This window comes from Vicugna pacos, chromosome 23 (assembly GCF_048564905.1).
Source record: "Vicugna pacos chromosome 23, VicPac4, whole genome shotgun sequence".
Classification (NCBI taxonomy): domain Eukaryota; kingdom Metazoa; phylum Chordata; class Mammalia; order Artiodactyla; family Camelidae; genus Vicugna; species Vicugna pacos.
In genome coordinates this window covers 23761511-23780861 of record NC_133009.1, presented here as the reverse complement: position 1 = coordinate 23780861, position 19351 = coordinate 23761511, and the positions used below count along the sequence as shown (strand labels likewise).

At 38.1% G+C, this 19351-nt stretch overlaps 1 protein-coding gene across 12 annotated transcripts in view; it reads left to right on the top strand.

Moving 5' to 3' along the window:
* DISP1 (dispatched RND transporter family member 1) overlaps positions 1 to 19351 on the top strand; it is a 174065-nt gene that overhangs the window by 118393 nt on the left and 36321 nt on the right. For all 12 annotated transcript variants that reach the window (XM_031690105.2, XM_072948691.1, XM_072948687.1 and 9 more), the window contains one exon: positions 3792 to 4317. In XM_031690105.2, the coding sequence (XP_031545965.1) occupies positions 3809 to 4317 (509 nt within the window). In that variant the 5' untranslated portion in view covers positions 3792 to 3808. The remainder of the gene's footprint in view (positions 1 to 3791; positions 4318 to 19351) is intronic.

The following is a 19351-nucleotide window of genomic DNA, read 5'->3' as shown; positions in this document are numbered from 1 at the left end:
ATAAAGACTTACTTTGGACTTTTTCCCCTAACAATAATCCTGATCAAACTCATTCTTTTTTGTTGTGCAGAATACCCAATGTATGGGTGTAACAGAATTTAAGCCCCCTATTGATAATTTAGATCATTTTCATTTCTCACCATTATAAGCAGTGGTGCAATCACATCTTTATCCAGACACTTATTTTTACACATTGTTCAAGTATATCGAAAGGATAAACTCCTAATAGAAATGTAAGTCAAGAGATGAGGGCATTTTAAATTTTGATTAGTAGTGCCATGTTGCTCTCTTAGAAGGTTGTACCAATTTGCATTTCAAACAAATTTAACTCTAAGAAGAACCAAGACTTAGAGTCTCTAAGAGTGTAAATAACTTGACCCAGATTCTCAGTCAGTAACTAGTAAGAGTCAGCTTTCAAATTCATACCTACACAGGCCATTTCTTCTAAGCTACAGATATCTCCAATGCCATTTTAAAACATAATTTGAGCTTTGAAACTAGGAAACATCATTCTATATTTTTTGTATATTCTCATCACTCAATCAAGCAATAGTAATTATTATTCCATTGTAAATACATAGCCCTTTATGGTTTTCAAAACATTTCTACATTCTCGTAATAATCCTATGAGACGGACATTGATTTGTATCCTGGTTTATACATGTAAAGAACTGAGTGAGGCTCAAAGAAAAAAAAAATCTGAAATTTAAAAATCTAATCAAAAGATTGTCCTTGGCCAAAGGACTCATAGTCCCCAAATGGCTAAAGGACTCAGGACATGAAAATGCTAGTAGAAAAGTGAAATAGGGGGTGTGAGATTAGTGGATTTGGTTGTATTGATATTGGCATATTATATTCATGAACAACAGGAAATACACTGAAATATCTGGCTGTGGACCTCATCATACCTCAAGCCAGCACCTCAAGACTAGCTTTCTTTTGGCAGTTCCTGTGTGTTATGGCCCTGGGGAAAACAGGTGATTTCAACATAGCTCTTTTAAAGTGGTTCATTATGTTTGATCCAAAACATGTTTTAAACTTCCACCATAAATACTGTTACCCCTGTGCTTGTAATCACATAGCCTTACATTTATCACAATAATTCCTTTTTATGATGTTGAATCTTCCTCTATCTCACCTCCTTTCCTGTTCTCTCAAAATCTTTTCTCATTTGTTTCAGTTCTAATGAAAGAAGGTCTTTCTCTGTGTGGCCTTGAAGGTCACCTCTTGACTTCAGATTGAAACTTTGCTCTTCTCCTGGTCACCTGAGGTCTTACACAAACACACCCACTGAACTTAATCTGTAGACATTTCGTAGAACACATTTTTGTGTATTTTTCCTTTTTTATTATTTTTTATTTATAATTCACAACTTATTTATAAAGTCAGTTTGATTGTTGCCATTTTATGATTAAAGAAACTAAATCGTAGAAAGCTCATATGACTTAACTTCAAATACAAGCCAAAGTCAGAGTTCAAATTACTCCTTACTGTCCACTCATACCTACTTCATAGCAAGAAGTCTCCAAGTTACAAAACAAGTTGTGTTCCCCAAATTCATTTTTAAGTCAGTTATTTGGCACTTGAACCACGCTGGGGAAAAAAATGTTATAAATGGTGATTAGGTCCCTCGGCTGGCCTGCAAAAATCTATTTAACTCTTTTGTAACTACAGAATGATGCATTTGCAATAAAAATGAGAGACAATGATAGTTGTAATGCTTGTGACAAAGAAGAAAAATTATTTTTCCTGAGGAAAAGCAGATTCAATTAGGAGATAAGGAAACAGATGAAATTTTGGAGACTGTAGAGGGGATTTCAGGGCGTTTTGAAGGCTGTTCAAGATTGATGGCATTCTGTGTTAAGCTCAGTTTCACGTGAAAACTTGGAGGATTTTTGTTGTTAGATTCTTCGCAGTAGCATAACTCACCCGACAGCTGTGATTGGAGTCGGTAGGATTGATTGAATTAATACTTAGAGAAAAGACTCTCTGAGATGATGTTAACCAATCTAGGATGGTAAGAACACACCCAAACCAGAAAACGTCTTCCTTCTACCCTGATGGAAGGGTCAGGAGGAGGTCTTGATCCCCCCATTCAGCCCAGCAGATCTCATCAGCTCGGGCAGCTCGGCTGAGGTCGGAAGAGAAGGCTCGGGGATATGAGTCACGGGTGGAGGCAAGAGAAAGCATGTGCCTTCCGTGATTCCTGTGGGGTGTTTGTACAGTGAGGGTTTTGAATTCTGAGAAATGACTGCATTTATCTCCTCGAGCGATTGCTTCTTGCATGATCTAGACTCTTTCACTGAACCATACAAATAAACATCTTAAATGTCAATTAAGATTTTAAGAAGTCTAGTGCCTTTTTTAGATGGCCTTCAGTTGCTATGTTTTATTGTTTCCAGGATATTTGCATACAGCTTTTTCTTTTGTTGACAACAAAAGGGAGGATATGTCCTTCAGTCAACAGAAGCTTAAGTGAGCAGGTCTTGCTGTGATGGCATATTCAGCAAGTCACGGAAGGAAGATTAGAGTTTGTGCCTCCTGGGTCAGTTTGGGGCTCATACCAGTATATCTACCCTGGCTTCCTACTAGTTGGATCATCCATTTAACTACCATTGCTTTGTGCTGAGTATATTATTTGAATGTTTTATAGTGGGTCTTTATACGCAGGAGTGATTTACTGAAGGAGAGAGCAACTGTGTTCACTGCACTTCAGAATCCTTCTTAATGGTCATTATAAAAGGAAGTTGGGACTGGCAGACAGACCACTTTCAAAAGTGATGATAAAACTGATGAGAAAAGTAACATCTACTTGATTTACACATATGTTTTGATGTTTAGAAATGCTTTGTCTTTTCACTGAAACAATTTATAAATAAAATTTTTAATGTCCACATTAATTCTTCCATTTCTTATAGCACTGCTGTTTATATAACTGAATGTGTGTATGTGTGTGAGTGTTTGATGAGCTCTGTCCAAAAAGTAAATAAATCAGTAATGCTAATTTGCATCCTAGTACAATGAGTATCCTCTGGGTATTAATATTGATACTATTATTGATACTTATAGCTGATAGTGGTATCTTCTGTCTCCTCCCCATCCCCACCCCCATCCTAAAATGCTCTAATTCTTAACTGACACTTGCACAGCTTGGATGAGGAGAGAAGAAAGGCACAGAAAGTCGGGGAGGGGCGGGAAGGAAGGAAGAGGATAGGAGAGGGTTCTCATGGTACGTGCAGTAGCAAGCAGGAAAGAACAGGGGGCCGGACGCATTGGCTGCTTCTCTTGCAGGTGTTGCCGGCCTTCCCCCAACACTTTTCCAACTCCTGCAAGAACCCTTGCTTTCAAAGAGCTGTTTTCCTTTTTTAAAATTAATTAATTAAGTTGAAATATAGTCAGTTTACAATGTTGTGTCAGTTTCTGGTGTACAGCATAATGTTTCAGCCATACATGTACATACATATATTCCTTTTTATATTCTTTTTCACTACAGGCTACTACAAGATATTGAATATAGTTCCCTGTGCTATACAGTAGAAACTGGTTGTTTATCTATTTTTTATATAGTAATTAGTATCTGTAAATCTCGAACTCCCAATTTATCCCTTCCCCACTGGTAACCATAAGTTTGTTTTCTATGTCTATTTCTGTCTTGTAAATAAGTTCATTGGTGTCTTTTTTGGGGGGGTGGGGAGGATTCAAAGAGCTGTGTTTTAATATTTTTCCTGTCTTTTCTATATAATTGCCTGCTGGACTGTAGCCTGATGATTTTCTATCCTTTCTTTTCTTAGGGCCAAGAAATTGGAGCATGGCTATGAGCAACGGAAACAATGATTTTGTGGTTCTGAGCAATGGCAGCATCACAACCAGTGCTACCAGTCCTGGTCCCCTCACCCCCTGTGATGGAGACCTTGCAGCCCAGCAGCTCACACCCAAAGAAGCACCAAGAACAAAAGTGAGTCCAAATGGATGCCTGCAAGTTAATGGCACAGTTAAATCATCCTTTCTGCCTTTAGACGACCAAAGAACACCTCAGAGGTTGTCCCAGTGCTGCCATCCTTGCCCATACCATCACCCTTTGACTGGCCATGACAGTCACCAAGAGTGCCATCCCGAGGCTGGCCCTGCAGCACCTCCCGCTTTGGCCTCGTGTTGCATGCAGCCACACTCAGAGTACTCTGCATCTCTCTGTCCAAACCATTCGCCTGTTTATCAGACTGCGTGCTGTCTCCAGCCCTCTCCATCCTTCTGCCTGCATCATCCGTGGCCTGACCATTTTCAGCATCAGCCAGTGCAGCAGCACATAGCCAGCATAAGGTGAGTGGTGTGAAAGCTTTGCTGGACGTTAGCATTCAGCTGATTCTGTGTGAATGTGACAGCTTCTGTTGAGGATTTCTCCAAAAGAAGGAGGGAAAAATGTGTCAGGGAAAGGAAACCAATGAAAAATGTGCATTTCATGGATTGTGTGAAGCCTACTAAAATGCAAATGAACGAATATTGCATCTGCTTTATCTGTTGACATCTTAGTCAATTAAACCCTCCCTTCCTTTTTTCTTGTCTGCGAGCTGGGTAGGTATCCCTGGTAGGCTTTGAATTGTAAAGTTCAGTATAAGGCTTTATTGTTAGTAATTTCCGTTACTAAACACGGGGGCTATATTTGTCATGAGACAGCCTAAATAGGAGTCTTGTATTTGCTATTATTGATAGTGGTCAGTGTTTATGAAAAAGTGGTACAAAACCAGTTGCTTCCTTACGGCTCTACTTACAATTTCTAGTCATGTTATCTGGGTGGAGATCGTACAAAAGCAACAGTTCTTTCACAGCAGATGAAACCTATAAATCTGTAGCACTGGACTTAAAAAAAATTTTTGTAAAGCATTTTCAGATCTGGTAGAGTGAAAAGTACTAGAAAAATCGCTATCATTGCCACATCCTTCCCAGCTTAGGCCATTGTTTCTCTGGCATGCGCTTTTCAACTGTTTTTCTCATGGGTAAGTCACATGTATCGCAGGTGAGCAATGGTAATATATTTTATGAAATACTGGGTACTCTGCAGAGACCAAGAACCATTTCACATTTTTCGGAAATAAAAAGTTTTTAAAGCGCTAGAAGAGAACATTTTCTTTTTAAAGTTAGGGTATAATTTATGTACAGGGAAATGTGCATATCTTAAGTGTGCAGTTTGATCCGTTTTGACACCTGCATACACTAGTGTAATACACACCTCGGTCGGATGTAGAAACTTCTGTCACCCCAGAAGATTCCTACTGTCTTCACCAGGAGCACAGCTCTGAGTCCTGTTACCACCGATTATTCTCTTTGCTATGAAACTGTAGGTACTCTTTTGTGTCTGGCAATTTCGACTCAGCATAACATTTTTGAGACTGCCTGGTTGCTATGTGTATTCATTTCCCTTTTTATTGCTGTGTAGTAATCCATCATATGCATGTAGCAAATTCACTTTTAATTTAAGAGTCAGTACAGACTTCCATTTCTGTAATAAATTTTAAGTCATGAGGACGTCATGTACAGCACAGTGACTAGAGTTAGTAATGCTGCATTGTATTTCTGAAAGTTGCTAAGAGAGTAGATCTTAAAAGTTCTCATCACTGAAGAAATTTTTTAAGTATGTGTGGTAATGGATGTCCACCAGACTTCTTGTGATCATTTTGCAATATATACAAATATCGAATCATTATGTTCTACACCTGAAACTGATATAATGTTATATGTCAGTTATACCTCAATAGAAAAAAAGAGTCACAGCTAGACAGGGATTAAGTAATAAATACTTTTCAGCTTTATCAGGTTTCAGATGCTGTTGAGATGATCTGGTTTCACTCTTTTAAAAAGAGAGGAAGAGAAAGAGAGTGAGGAGTCCTCTGCAGTGTTTCTACAGGGTCTGAATCCATTTTTCCATATCAGATGTGAGTCTCTTAGTTTGAGGAACTGTGTATGATAAGAACACTCTCCAAAGTCATTTCTCAGAAGGTTGGTCCTGACGGCACTGTGCTGCCCGGCCAGTTTTAGGCTCTTTCCACTCTGAGTGAGACTGTGGTTAAGTGGTTGATTTTGAAATTGTATAGTCATAAAAACATTGATATTTTCGAATCATAAATTATATGGGTGCAGAGTGTGAGATGAGACAGATAGTTCCACATTCTGAAGATGACTCCTCCTTTGAAAAACTTCACAAAATGGTAAAACAACACACAAGCAACCAGTTGTTTCAATACAACAGGCATGTTGGTTTTTTCAGGACTTTGGCTTAGCGTTCTCAATGACCAAATTTTAAAGGAATGAGAGTCCTATGTACATACGACTTTAAATAGAATGGCATTAAAAAACAAACTGATAAAACAAAATGTCATATTTTTCCATCAGGAAAGTTGTAAAAGAAACTGGAATATTGTGTGAGAAATTTTTCTTTTTAAAATTTTATCTGAAGAATTTGAGCCTTTGATAAACTGTAGCAGACATAGAACCTATTTTTTCTTTTCTTTTCTTTTTTTTTTTTTAACTGAAGTACAGTCAATTACAATGCGTCAGTCTCCGGTGTACAGCACAATGTCTCAATCTTGCATATACATAAATATATTCATTTTCATTTTTTTCCCATTAAAGGTTATTACAAGAGATAGAACATAGTTCCCTGTGCTATACAAAAGAAACTTTTTTAAAAATCTATTTTCATATAGAGTGGCTAACATTTGTAAATATCAAACTCCCAAATTTATCCCCTCCCACCCTCTTTCCCCAGTAACCATAAGATTAGATTGTTTACTAAGTCTGGGAGTCTGTTTATGTTTCGTAGGTGAGTTCATAATGTCCTTTTTTTTTAGATTCCACATATGAGTAATATCATATGGTATTTTTCTTTCTCTTTCTGGCTTACTTCACTTAGAATAACAATCTCTAGGTCCGTCCATGTTGCTGCAAATGCTGTTATTTTATTCTTTTTATGGCTGAGTAGTATTCCATTGTATAAATATACCACAATTTCTTTATCCAGTCATCTGTTGATAGACATTTAGGTTGCTTTCATGTCTTGGCTATTGTAAATAGTGCTGCTATGAACATTGGGGTGCATGTATCTCTTTGCATTAGAGTTCCCTCTAGATATATACCCAGAAGTGGGACTGTTGGATCATATGGTAAGTCTATTTTTAATTTTTTGAGGAATCGCCATACTGTTTTTCATTATGGCTGCACCAAATTACATTTCCACCAGCATTGTAGGAGGGTTCCGTTTTCTCCACACCCTCTCCAGCATTTATCATTCATGGACTTTTTAGTGATAGCCATTCTGACTGGTGTGAGGTGATACCTCATTGTAGTTTTGATTTGCATTTCTCTGATAATTAGTGATATTGATCATTTTTTCGTATGTCTATTGGCCATTTGTACAGGCGTGGAATCTTTTAAAGAAGAGAGACTAGTAGCTAGAGGAGAGGTGTATTGGGATTAAATCCTGAAGGACATTGTAAACCACAGTAGGAGAGCTCTGGACTTTATCCTGAGACCAGTGGGGAGGCATTATAGATTTTTGTGTGTGCATGACTTTTTATATTGTGAAAAATATACAGAACATAAAATTGATCATTTTAACCATTTTTATGTGTACAGTTCAGAAGCATTAAATACATTCGCACTACTGTGCAACCATGACTACCATCCCTTCTCTGGAACATTCTTCATCTTCCCAAGTTGAAACTCCATACCCATTAAACAATAATTTCCCACTCTTCCCTCCCCCAGCCCCTGACAACCACCATTCTGTTCTCTATCTTCATGAATTTGACTGCCCTAGGTACTTCATATAAATGGAATCATACAGTATTTGTCCTTTTGTGACTATCTGATTTCACTTAGTATAATGTCTTCAAGGTTCATTCCAAGTCATAGCATGTATCAACATTTTCTCCCTTTTTAAGGCTGAATAATATCCCATTATATATTGATACCACAGTATGTTTATCCACTTAACAGCAACTCAGGTTGCTCCACCTTTTGGCTATGGTGAACACTGCTGCTGTGAGCATGGGGGTACAGAGATGTTTGAGTCCTACTTTCACTTTTGATTATATGCCCAGAAGTGCTGTGACTGGATCATATGGTAACTCTGTGTTTAGTTTTTAGAGGCACCACCAGACTGTTTCCATAGCTGCTGTTTTACTTTACATACCCCCCCCCAGCAGTGCCCATCCTTGCTAACACTTGTTCTTTTCTGTTTTGGTTTTTTTTTTTTTTTTAATTTTTATCGTAGCCATCCTAACGGATGTGACACTACAGATTTTTAAGCAGAAAAGACACACTCTCAAAGTCACATTTTAGTAGCGGCCCATGAGCTGTGTTGTGGAGAGTGAACTGTCCTGGGTCAGGACGGTTGTAGGGAGGGAGAACATTAGAAGGCTTGCTGCAGTAATTCAGGTGAGAGACAATCCCAGATTTGGAAATAATTTCATGCTAGAGAGATTTATGAGGTAGAATCTACTAGATTTGGTGAACAACTGGATATGAGTGAGGAAGGGAAGAAGAATCACAACTGACTTTCAGTTTCCTGGCTTGGGCAACGAGGTGGGTAGGTGGTAATGGCAGTCACTAAGATGGAGAGGATGGGGGAAGAGCTCTGAGCAAGCAGGGCTTCTTGGGTGGGGCGGGGGTGGGCAGAAACAGTGGAAGAGTGTGATCCTTTGGGATTTCTTGAAAGAATGAGGATGCTGGATAATTCATGACAATTACATTGAGGAAAACTATACTGTTGGAGATTATCCTGGAATGAAAACTGTCACATTTAGACTCAGCCCAGTGTGCATTTATTTGCAGGACTGTGCTATGGGAAAGGCACCCAGCCACGTACTATGTCTCTCTTTCTCAAACCAGTAAGATGAGCTCGGAAGCAAATGTGGATGTGGAAATAGCTACTGTGTAAGGGAGAGCAGGGAGTTTGGGATAGTCTACGTGGGATGTCCTCGCTAAGAAATTCTGAAAATGAGGATGTCATACGACACTTCGCTGCCTTCTATTACTTATTCTACCCAGCACTTTAAGGAGAATTATTGGAACAAAGGTTCTAGAGGCTGATCTCCACCAGGAACTCTCTACGTCTGTTTGTTTTCCTTTTGTGATTTCTGGAATGTTGCTTTTTGAAAAACTGATCATCTCAAATACTTAAGGAAGTATTATTCAATTAATGTTTAAGATGAATTCATGACTTCATAAAAGTACACGGTGTTCACATTGCTTAAAGAGTGTCTTAAAGGTTGATGGCTCTCTAGGAAAGCTGTATAGATGAAAGAGTCTAGGTACCTTCACATGCCATTGCTCTTTGCACCTGCACCACAGATGCATGCCCATCTGGTTGGTATTTTGTTTTATTTTTTAAAGTTGCTATTTGTTTATAAAGTACTTAAACCATAGAGAATGTTTTAAGAGTCAGTCAAATACAAAATATAATTTTATCTCAGTGTATTTGCCACCTCCTTTCAGTTGTTCATGCTCCCATTCCTCTTTTCCCCACCTTTTGCAGTACAGTAGGTTCTCTTTCATCCCTTCTTGACTCTTTAAGCTGTAGTAAATCTTTCTAAAAGATTCATTAGAATCAGTCACCTATGTGTGTGTATGTTTGCTTTTTAAAATTTTCTGCTAATCTTCTGATGGATTAAATTAAGATCATTGCAAGGATCACATTTAGTGTATCCTCTTTTAATTCCATTTATCACCAAACATTAAGTAGTTTAAATAGATCTCATTTTAAAGCTTCCAGCTTTTTCGTTTGTAGATTCCTAGCGTCATACTCTTTGCTCGGCTGTTAATTCACGTGACTGGTTGAGAGCACTAAGGAATTAGAAAAGGCAGAAAGTAGTGTCGTCTACCTAGGAACACAGCTGATCCCCACAAGTCATCAGGATCACCTGGGGAGTTAAAGAAGAGAAAAGTACCATAACAATAAGGAGAAGCTTCTTTTGCAGTGGAAACAATAAAGAACTCAGGAGTTCAGAGGTGGGAAGGATCCTGTAGGTTAATAGGTTAGGGGCAGCCTGAGAAGAGAGAACTTGAGTGACCCTTGTGGGAGGACCAGACATGATAAAGGGACCGCAGGAGGGAGAACACAGAAGGTGGGGGGAAGTTATAAGAGGAAAGCATGCAAAAGTGAAAGCATCCTTAAGGAAGAGTAAAGAGAACAGGATGGCCAGAGTGAAGGAGTCATTTGGATGGTCAGGAGAGAGAGCTTTAACTAGTTTTACATCCTAAACACAGTCCAGTTGTCTGAAAGGCTGCATGGTAATGTTCTGCTCTTTGTCCTACAAAGATCTGGAAAATGTATTTCAGGAGCCAGTCAAGTTCCATGTGTGCTGGTTGATGTGAGGTTTTGAGTTATTCATTTGGGAATCTTCTTATTGCCATATTAAAGTGAAAGGGTCATGGTATTATGACACAATTAATAAGGAGTTCTGCATCCAAAAATAGCACACAAGATTTCTAATCCAAACTATACGTAACATTTAATTTGGTGTTGAAAAATGTTCTCGATCGTAACAGAGGACTCTCTAAGTGATACTTGGCAATGGCCAGAGACTCATTATCATAGTAGGGAACCTGTGATAGTTTTGGGTACCTGCCAAATGCATTTTTATTTCTGGGAGGGTGATTTCTTAGACAGATGGTCACTTTGAATGTTCCCCGTGGCACCCTGGAGGAATTAGAGCTATACTGAGTTAAGAAGGTTTGGCACAGAGGGGACCATGGACCCTAGCATTAGCTCAGTCCCTGAAAGGTTGAATAAACATTGTCCCTGCCTCCCCATACATTGTGACTATATAATTTTTGTAACCTATATTTCCTTTCTCTTTGGGTTTTTAAAAATTACTTTTCCAATTTCAGACTCACTTTTCTCAGAGGTTTTTTGTGGTTGTTTCCCCTCAGGACACTGGTTCCTTTCTGTGCAAGGAACTCCTAAAAAGTAAGAAATGAGAATTCTTGTATTATGTTAAAAGAGATAGAATCTACGACTTGAAATCTGGTTCCTTTGTATATGGTGTATCATGCCCAGGGGTATATTCTAGACCTGAGCATCATTTTCCAAAGGGTCTTACTTTGCTGCACCTGGCCTGCAATGATCCACCCTTCCCTTTTTCCTAATCCCGGGTGATTGCGTTATTTTATTTAGCTAGGAAATTTGAACCAAAAATCACTCTGAACACTTCATCAGCAGTGCAGCATGAACCTGGGCATTGACACAGATCCCAGAGTCTTTGATTTGCCTGAATCACCAGACTCAACCCAGATGGCTTTGCTAAGATGGAGCAACGAATGGAGAAATTCGAGGTTAGTTACTCACTTATTTAGCAAGAATTTAATGAATACTTACTAAGTGTTAAGTGATGGAGACAGAAGTAAAAACTGCAAGTATGGTCCCCAAATTCAAACATGTGGAGGTGATGTGGATGGGATAAGATACTTGGATTTCAGCATGGGCTGACCTGGGTAGAGAGACTTCTTTGATCAACAAATTGACCGCATAGCTGCTGTATTCTCTGGAGCAGAGAAGTTAAATGTCAGGGCTTTTGCAGAGGCACAAGCCAGATTTATATATTAATATAAAAAGAGAACCAGACTACATATCGTTTTATACCTTCATTTTCCTTTCTTTTCCTCTCTTACCATTGGAAGGTTTCTAATAGCTAAATAAGCATTTGTCTTTAAATGCAGTTGCTATAAATTGTAACCTGGCCACGATTGCAAAGCAGCTGTCTTTTGCAAGAAGGAACGGTTAAACTGACTTCTTTAGACCTGTGCTGTTCAGCAGGGTCCAATAAAATGAAAAACTCAGTTCTTCACACGAGGCACATTTCCAGTGCTCAACGGGCACAAGTGACTTGTGGCTACCATATTGGACAGCATGGTTATGGGCCACTTCCATCATGGCAGAAATTTTATTGGACAGGATTATCTTTCTTGGCTTTGTTTAAGCAACTGAGACCCCTTTTTAACCTCTGTAGCAGCAAATGGAACCTGGATGAGGTAGAATAACAGCAGTATTTGACAATAAATACCCTTTTTTGTCAACAGCATTTTAATTAATTGGAGTATAATTGCTTGTATTTTGTTTAAAATATAACAAAGAAATGACAAAAGATAAAATCTGTCATCAAAAATCTGAAGGACTGAAGCCCTATATGATAAAAAATTGTAACAGGTAGGCAACATCTTCTAGAGGTCACAGTTACATCTTACAAAAACTGCTGCAGATCAATCCGAAGGCAAAAGTATCAACTTTTGAATTTACAGTTGCCTGGGCTTTTTGGAAGTAGATCTAAAATATAATTAAAAACAAAGTTTTTCTGAAAAGTAGATAAATATAGCCAGCCTCTAGAATTCATCGTTGGTGCCACATTACCACTCTTATTTTTTCTTTTCTCAACCGTGTCTCCTTTCTCACTGCTGCATAGTATGGGGTAGGCAGAGCAGGGGCTTTAGAAGGGACACGCTGTGTTTGAATTCTGGCTCCGCCATTTGATAGCTGTGTGATCTTGGGTAAACATTTCACCTCTCTCAGCCTGAGTTTCTATCTCTGTAAAAATGAGAATAACAGTGGCTATTTTGCACACAGCCCAGAGCTAGAACCAAATCTGAGCCCCCTTCCTCCCCTCCTTCTATTTTGTCCCCTGCATTTTCTCCTGTGAAGTTTTTGTTGTTTTTATTCTTTGCTGTGGGTACTTAATTTTGTTAGCATTGTTTCAGAAATCAAACTATCATTGATTCCTGGTTTAAATAAATACACGATGTATTGCTTTTCATTCTTATTTATACATTGCATGCTTTACCACGTCGACTTCAGAAAAGAGCAAGTGGAAAAGATGGTCACTAATTTGCCTTCTGGAAGAGGAAAAAGGGATTGTTAAGAATAAATGGGCCTCTCCAGCCTCAAAGACTCAGAACCTTTATACTTTATACTAATTGTATAATCTGATTATGACAGTTAATTTTAGAAGTCTGGTAAGATGTAATCTTGATTTCACTGAAACCAAGGTTTATTTTTACATTCCTTGAAGTAGTCAAAATTAACTTTTTTAAAACAGGATAATGTTTGTAAAATTTAAAATGTTCCAAGCTGGCTTGCCAAAGTAAGTCAGCTTGGCAGTCAGGCTGAGTGAAGGCCGATTTTATGAGGAGGACTTCTTGTAGAGACTTCTTTATGCTATAAATGAACCGATTTTAGAGTGTGCTATGCCTCATGGAATGCATTGCACAGTCTGTAATACATTTCAGAATATGAGTCCTGGTCATCTTGTACTTTAATAATAATAAATGTCAGGAAACAATACCCTCTTTATTTCATAAAATTAATTAATGTAACATTTTGGAATGAAGCAAACATGTATTTTTTAATCACCCCCTTTCTGTAGTACTGCTGCTTGTTTAACAGATCCTAGAGAGTGAAGGAAAAAAAGGAAGGGTCCAAATTTTTCTCTTTTTCTTTTTGGTTAAAAACATTTAGAAAGGTAAGATATTTGGCAAACAGTAAAACTTAAAAGACACCGTTCCGGATCAGTTACATCTCTAATTCCAGGGAAGAAACAATTGTACTACTGCCTCTTCTTTCAAAGCTTAAGTGGATTGTTAGGTGTAGTTTGAAAGAACTGATAGAACTTAACATTTATAGGAGAATTTTTATTGCTGTACTATGTTGTGTTCTTTTCTGCAAAATTGATTCTACAAAATTATATCTTTTTTTTTTTAAAGAACAAACCAAATAGTCAACTGGAGTTTGAAAGACAGCCTAGTGCCTGGGGCATATTTGGAACTCAAATATTTGTTGAATGAATGATTGCCCACCCCCCCAAATTCTCAGGACATCTTTCTTTTTCTTTTAGTTGCAAAAAATTGACAAAGCTGAAATTTTTTCAAAACCTCACAAAGTCAGATTGGTCACTGCCATCAAGCAGTTTATTGTCTAATAAGAGAGCGATGGATGGGGTGAAAATAACCACAGTCTCTGAGTACCAAAATCAGAGTCATGTGAGTCCCAAAGAGAGATGGAGTCATAGGAGAGCCTAGAGGAGGAGTCATGGGAAATGAAAAGGGTCTTTCACAATTGGAAGGGAGACCAGCTGCCTGAAACAGGGGAAAGGAGGCCTGGAGGATGTGGGAGTGGGAGCCAGTGTGAAGCAGCCTGGCAAGCGGTGCCCTTTGTCTCCAGACGGGCCCCGAGGAGGCGGCACAGGGCACGGTGCCTACTGGGTTCATCTCATTCGACCTTTGGAGGACAGTAGCTACAGTGAGTCAAAGAAGACTGCTCCCCGAAACAGTGGGTTCCAGAGGTTGTGGAATCATCATGAAGCACTTACTAGTGTCTAAGTACTTTATATTCGGCAATTACCTGGTTCTGATGCCTTTCACTCATTGCTATTTCCTTAGGCTTGTTGAACCTTTTTTTGTACGGCTTTTTGTGTGTTTCCAGGGCCTACCAAGATGCCTAGCATTTAGTCAACACTCAGAAATTGTTGAATGATCGAAACTGGGAGTTCAAGATTTGCAGATACTACTATACATAAAATACATAAACAACAAGCTTCTACTGTATAGCACAGGAAGCTATATTCAATATCTTACAGTATCCTATAATGGAATATATGTATGTATATGTATGACTGAAACATTATGCTGTACACCAGTAATTGACACAACATTGTAAACTGATCATACGTCAATAAAAAAAAAGATTTTGAACAATAAAGGGAAAAAAAGAAATTGTTGAATGGAATGAATATTTGACCATCAGCCACATTCTTCTTATGCACAGCTCAATTTTATGACGTTTTATTTTGATAATGAAAATCAGGCATAGTGGTCTCCTGGACTAAGATATTTTCCAAAGCATGGGAGAAGGTTTAAAAGGCTCTGTTTCCCTAAAAATGCTGTTTTGTTCATTGTTGTTTGAGCCTCTTTGGGGGAATATCTCCTCCTGTCCTTTAAATCTCCCCACAGTTGCGCTGGTTTCTCAAAAAATTATAGCCTCATTCATGAAGATGTGAGAAAGAAAAGTTAGGCACCCAGTTCACTCCCACAGCTCTTAGTAAGCTTCTTTCATATATGATTCTGGAATCCGTTTGAGAAAGACAGGGAGGGGCCAGGAGACTCCGTGCTCTGAGGAGAGTCAGCCCAGAATAACCTTTCTGTTTGCTCAGCTCTGGCCAGCTCCAGGATATTTGCAAATCTAATATAAGTGACTTTATAAGCAATCAGCAGATTATAAAACTGGCAGATGAAATATAAATTCCTGAATACAAGTTTGGGCTTTTCTTTGTTTGTGTGTATTTTATGACTTCAAAAGAGTAAATCGAGAGGGTCCAGAGTCAGATCTGATGCCTTATTCTTTGTGAATTTGCTGAGTTGTTGGTTTAGTTAAACCAGTTTCTTTTCCCCATTTGAATAGTACAGGTCTCTGATAGTTATCAAATAGTTTGAGATTTAAGTATGATGCTTTTTATCATGAATGTGAGCAATTTACTATTTCTGAACACTGTTTTGTGTGTCTAGCAAGAAGCAAGGATGGACAGTTAACACATACATTCCTACAGACCCTGTTTGTGCGTCTGTGGTCACTTGGGCCTGCCCAGCTCCCCTTTCCTAAAACACTGCTCTCATTATGTCACTCCTCTGCTCAGAAACCTTCCATGGTTCCCCTTGACCTGGCATTGAAAGTCTTTAAAGGGAAGGAGTGTGTTTTGTGAGGGAAGGAAAGGTGTTTCAGGGAGGAGGAATCTTCTAGCTGTGGTCAGGAACAAGGTGACAGATCTCAGTGAATAAGATTACTGTAACAGATTTTTTTCCCCCTACATTTTAGAAGTTAAACAGAAATCTACTTAATAACTGTAGCTTCGTTTCCATTTCTATATAATCAAGAACTAGACTCATAATTTTTTTTGGTCCTGGCCAACACTAAGTATTCTGGGTCTTTTTTTTTTAAGATATTATTCCAGGACTTTGTGCTTTAGCCGTCAGCCATTGGCTTACCATATTGGCTACCAGAAACAAGAACCACTTCATTGTAAAGCAATCTTTAGGGGAGATTTATTTAAATGTATTATTTGATTGTTAAAATATCTCCCTCTGAGGCAGAGTTAAACCCTACATTGAGCTCCAAATTGTTTTAATTTTTTTTAACCGCCTTACCCTTGACCTGTATCTCCCAAAGCTTGAAATTCTAAGTGAGCAGCATTAGTGTCTGGTGAGTATTTTGGCTTGAGAATTTCAAAATTCATTCCAGCATTCCAACCTCTTAAGTTAGTTAAATTTAATAAGATTTTTCTGGCTTTCTTATGAGCTTTTCTTGGATCTCCTATTAGTGATTATTATTCACATCTTATTAAGAAAAGTATATACTATACTCTCATTTAGCATGTTTTGTGCGGGGCTCACAACAACAGTCTGGCATGGAGAGGCTTGACTTTAAGGGCAAGTGCTTTATAATTTAGTATAAATTTAAAATGTAACACATGGGGCTATTTGCTTTATAACCTTCAGCTAAACCATGCAAATTTAACTTCATGAGCTAAGGAAGACTGTTTCCTTTTAAGCAAAGATTCTTTTTCTACCATTTAAAAATATTTTTAATTAACCAATTGTCCTTTGCAGAATGCTAATTGCTTTAAACTGCTTCTTAAAAGGGGGGGGGGTGAGCAAAAGAGGCATTCTTAGATTCTCCTTTTAGGGGTCTGCATCACACAGGACCAGAACCCTGTGGTATGTTGACCTCCAGTCCTGCCTCCCCTCCCCCTTATAAGTGGCAGAGACAAAAAGTATTTGAAAATGAATTTCCCATGCCCCCGCTTCCCTCACCTTTCAATGAACAGCAGAATAGCTACCCTTTAACTAGTGATCTGCTGGGCCTTGGAACTCTATCATCTTAAGAAGAAGTAATTAATTAATTACGTAAGAGGAAATGATGCCCCTCCCCCTTCTCACTCAGTTCTGTATAACACAGTTCTTTTCTTGTTTATTGAAATAACTGGAGGGAAATCGCATAATTTCTTGCTTGGTTTTTAGGACCAGGCTCTACTAATAAGAGAAAACTTCCTTTTTTTCACTTAAATTGGAACATGAAAGTCTGATTTGTTCCAGCTTTACGGGGTTTGGAGTCTGAGTGGGACAGACAGGAATATTGTATATTATACACAAAGCATATTTGTCTTATGGAGCATCGCATAGAAATGCCTTCATGGGTTACCAGGCTCGGTTATTAATTGAGGTAATGGTTAGGAGATCCGATGAGTGGGCAGTTTTGCCTTTCATCATCCCCATTGGACAGACAGCCTTAAATGTCAGGTATTTTTCTTTTGCCAGCAAGTTTGGTTAGTTGGCATGGGGATTTATAAATATATGCAGAATGCACATTTTTATCATTGTTCACTGCAGTCTTTTATCACATCTCTGCGATATTCTTCATGTCTCGAGGGGGAAAATTGCAAATGATTTAACAGCTAAATTGGAGATAAGTTTTTCTTAGTTAATAAGTAGCCACTGTTTGCTTAAGTGGGCTGTAAAATAGATAGAAGTGAAAGATGTCAAAGGAGAGTCAGCAGTCGGATTGCCCATAATCCATAGACAGTTCAGCAGTTCACTGCCTTCAACTGGCGTATTCCTGTCAGTGATAAGGAGAACATAAATTTTTATACTTAAAGTTTGGACGTTCATTATTGAAAGTAGTAATGGTCATAATCAGGGTTCTAGATATATATTGAGAGGTAAATTCAACATAAGTATGATTTTTAGTATCACACAGTTTAGACACTAAATATTTTAGTTTTCCTTAGTTAAAACAACTAACCTCAGATGTTCTGTTTAAAAATCATGATTTAAAAGAAAAACAATTTATCACTGTGAATTAAGTCTGTAAAATTTAAATTAGAGGACACTGACATAGAACATTATTCATGTTTCATCAAGGTTTCAAAATGGGAAGAGATGAAGGACATTTTGAAGAGGTGTGTCTCTTCTTCTCACCTACAGATGTAGGCTTTGCATGGAAATATAATCACCTGTAAATTGCTTCTGTGTTAATGAGGTACTTAAATATATCTAGTCATATAAGCAATTAGGAATATTCAGCTCTCCATCAACACTGCAATTTAGATTACACAACACTTAAATTATTTCTTATTCTGCTATCACATGGGTATCTCTTTTATGTAATTTTATGATAAAATAACCTTTCTAAGAATTTTAATAGTAAGTTCGATCATTACTACAAATATCCTAAAATATTCCAAAGTAATATTAGTCTCTGAGTATAAAGAATTTTTTAAAATTGTGAAGTGGAACTTGGTCATGCATTGTGCCTGTATTTGGTGAAGAAAATGGACTTTAATGGCATAAGGTCTCAATTAAATTTATAGTAACATGGTTTTATTGAACCCTTACTGTATACCAGATATTATGCTATGTTTTACATGCACTCTCTGATTTAATCCTGAAAACAACCCAAGGAATTCAGAGCTATTTTTGTCACTTCCATTTTATAGATGAAGAAACTATGACTTAAAAAAATGAAATAGCATTTAAAAGATTAATTAAATGGTTAATAATAAGCAGTAGAGTCTGAAATTGAGTCCTGGTCTGTCCGATTGTGAAGCCTTTCCTCTTCATCACATCTCTGTGCTGCCCAAACATAAGAGAATGATTTTTTTTTAGCAAAATTTTTTTTTCATTTTAGCAGGAGTTTCAGAAATAATTACTGAGTGCTTGCTACAAAGTAAACATTTGTGCAAATTCATTGTTGAAACCGCAGAGCTGAGATCACACAGATCACAGATCACACAAATAATCGTGACAAGCACAGGTGACTTGCCTCGGGCTGCCCAAGTCGCCTTCAGATCACAGGAAAGGCCTGTTCACGGTGCCACCTTGCACAGACCCCAAGGAAGAACTCCCCTGATTTCTCCAATCTCTTTGTGCCTTGTCTGCATTGTACTTAAACACCAGTGGGGGACGCACAGTGGGTTCTTGGACATGCTAGTGGTAATAAATAGATCTTCCAGATTTTAGGTGTAACATATTCTTTTTGTCTAAATTGAATTCTCCAGTCTAAATGTCACACCCCATGCTGTCATCTTCAGAGTTTGGGATACCTTTGCTCCAGCTGCCAGACTACCAAATAGTGCTTGCTGTAAGAAAATGGAAACTGTAGACCTTACTTAATGTGACTTCATGCAGTCTGGTAAAATTCAGTCCTCACTGCTAACTCCTAAACACATTTCCCACAGCAGCTTTTTTTCACGTGCTCCTCTGTCTCTAATTTACTCGAACCGTGGTTTACTCTGTCAACCCCTGATCCATGGGCAGCATC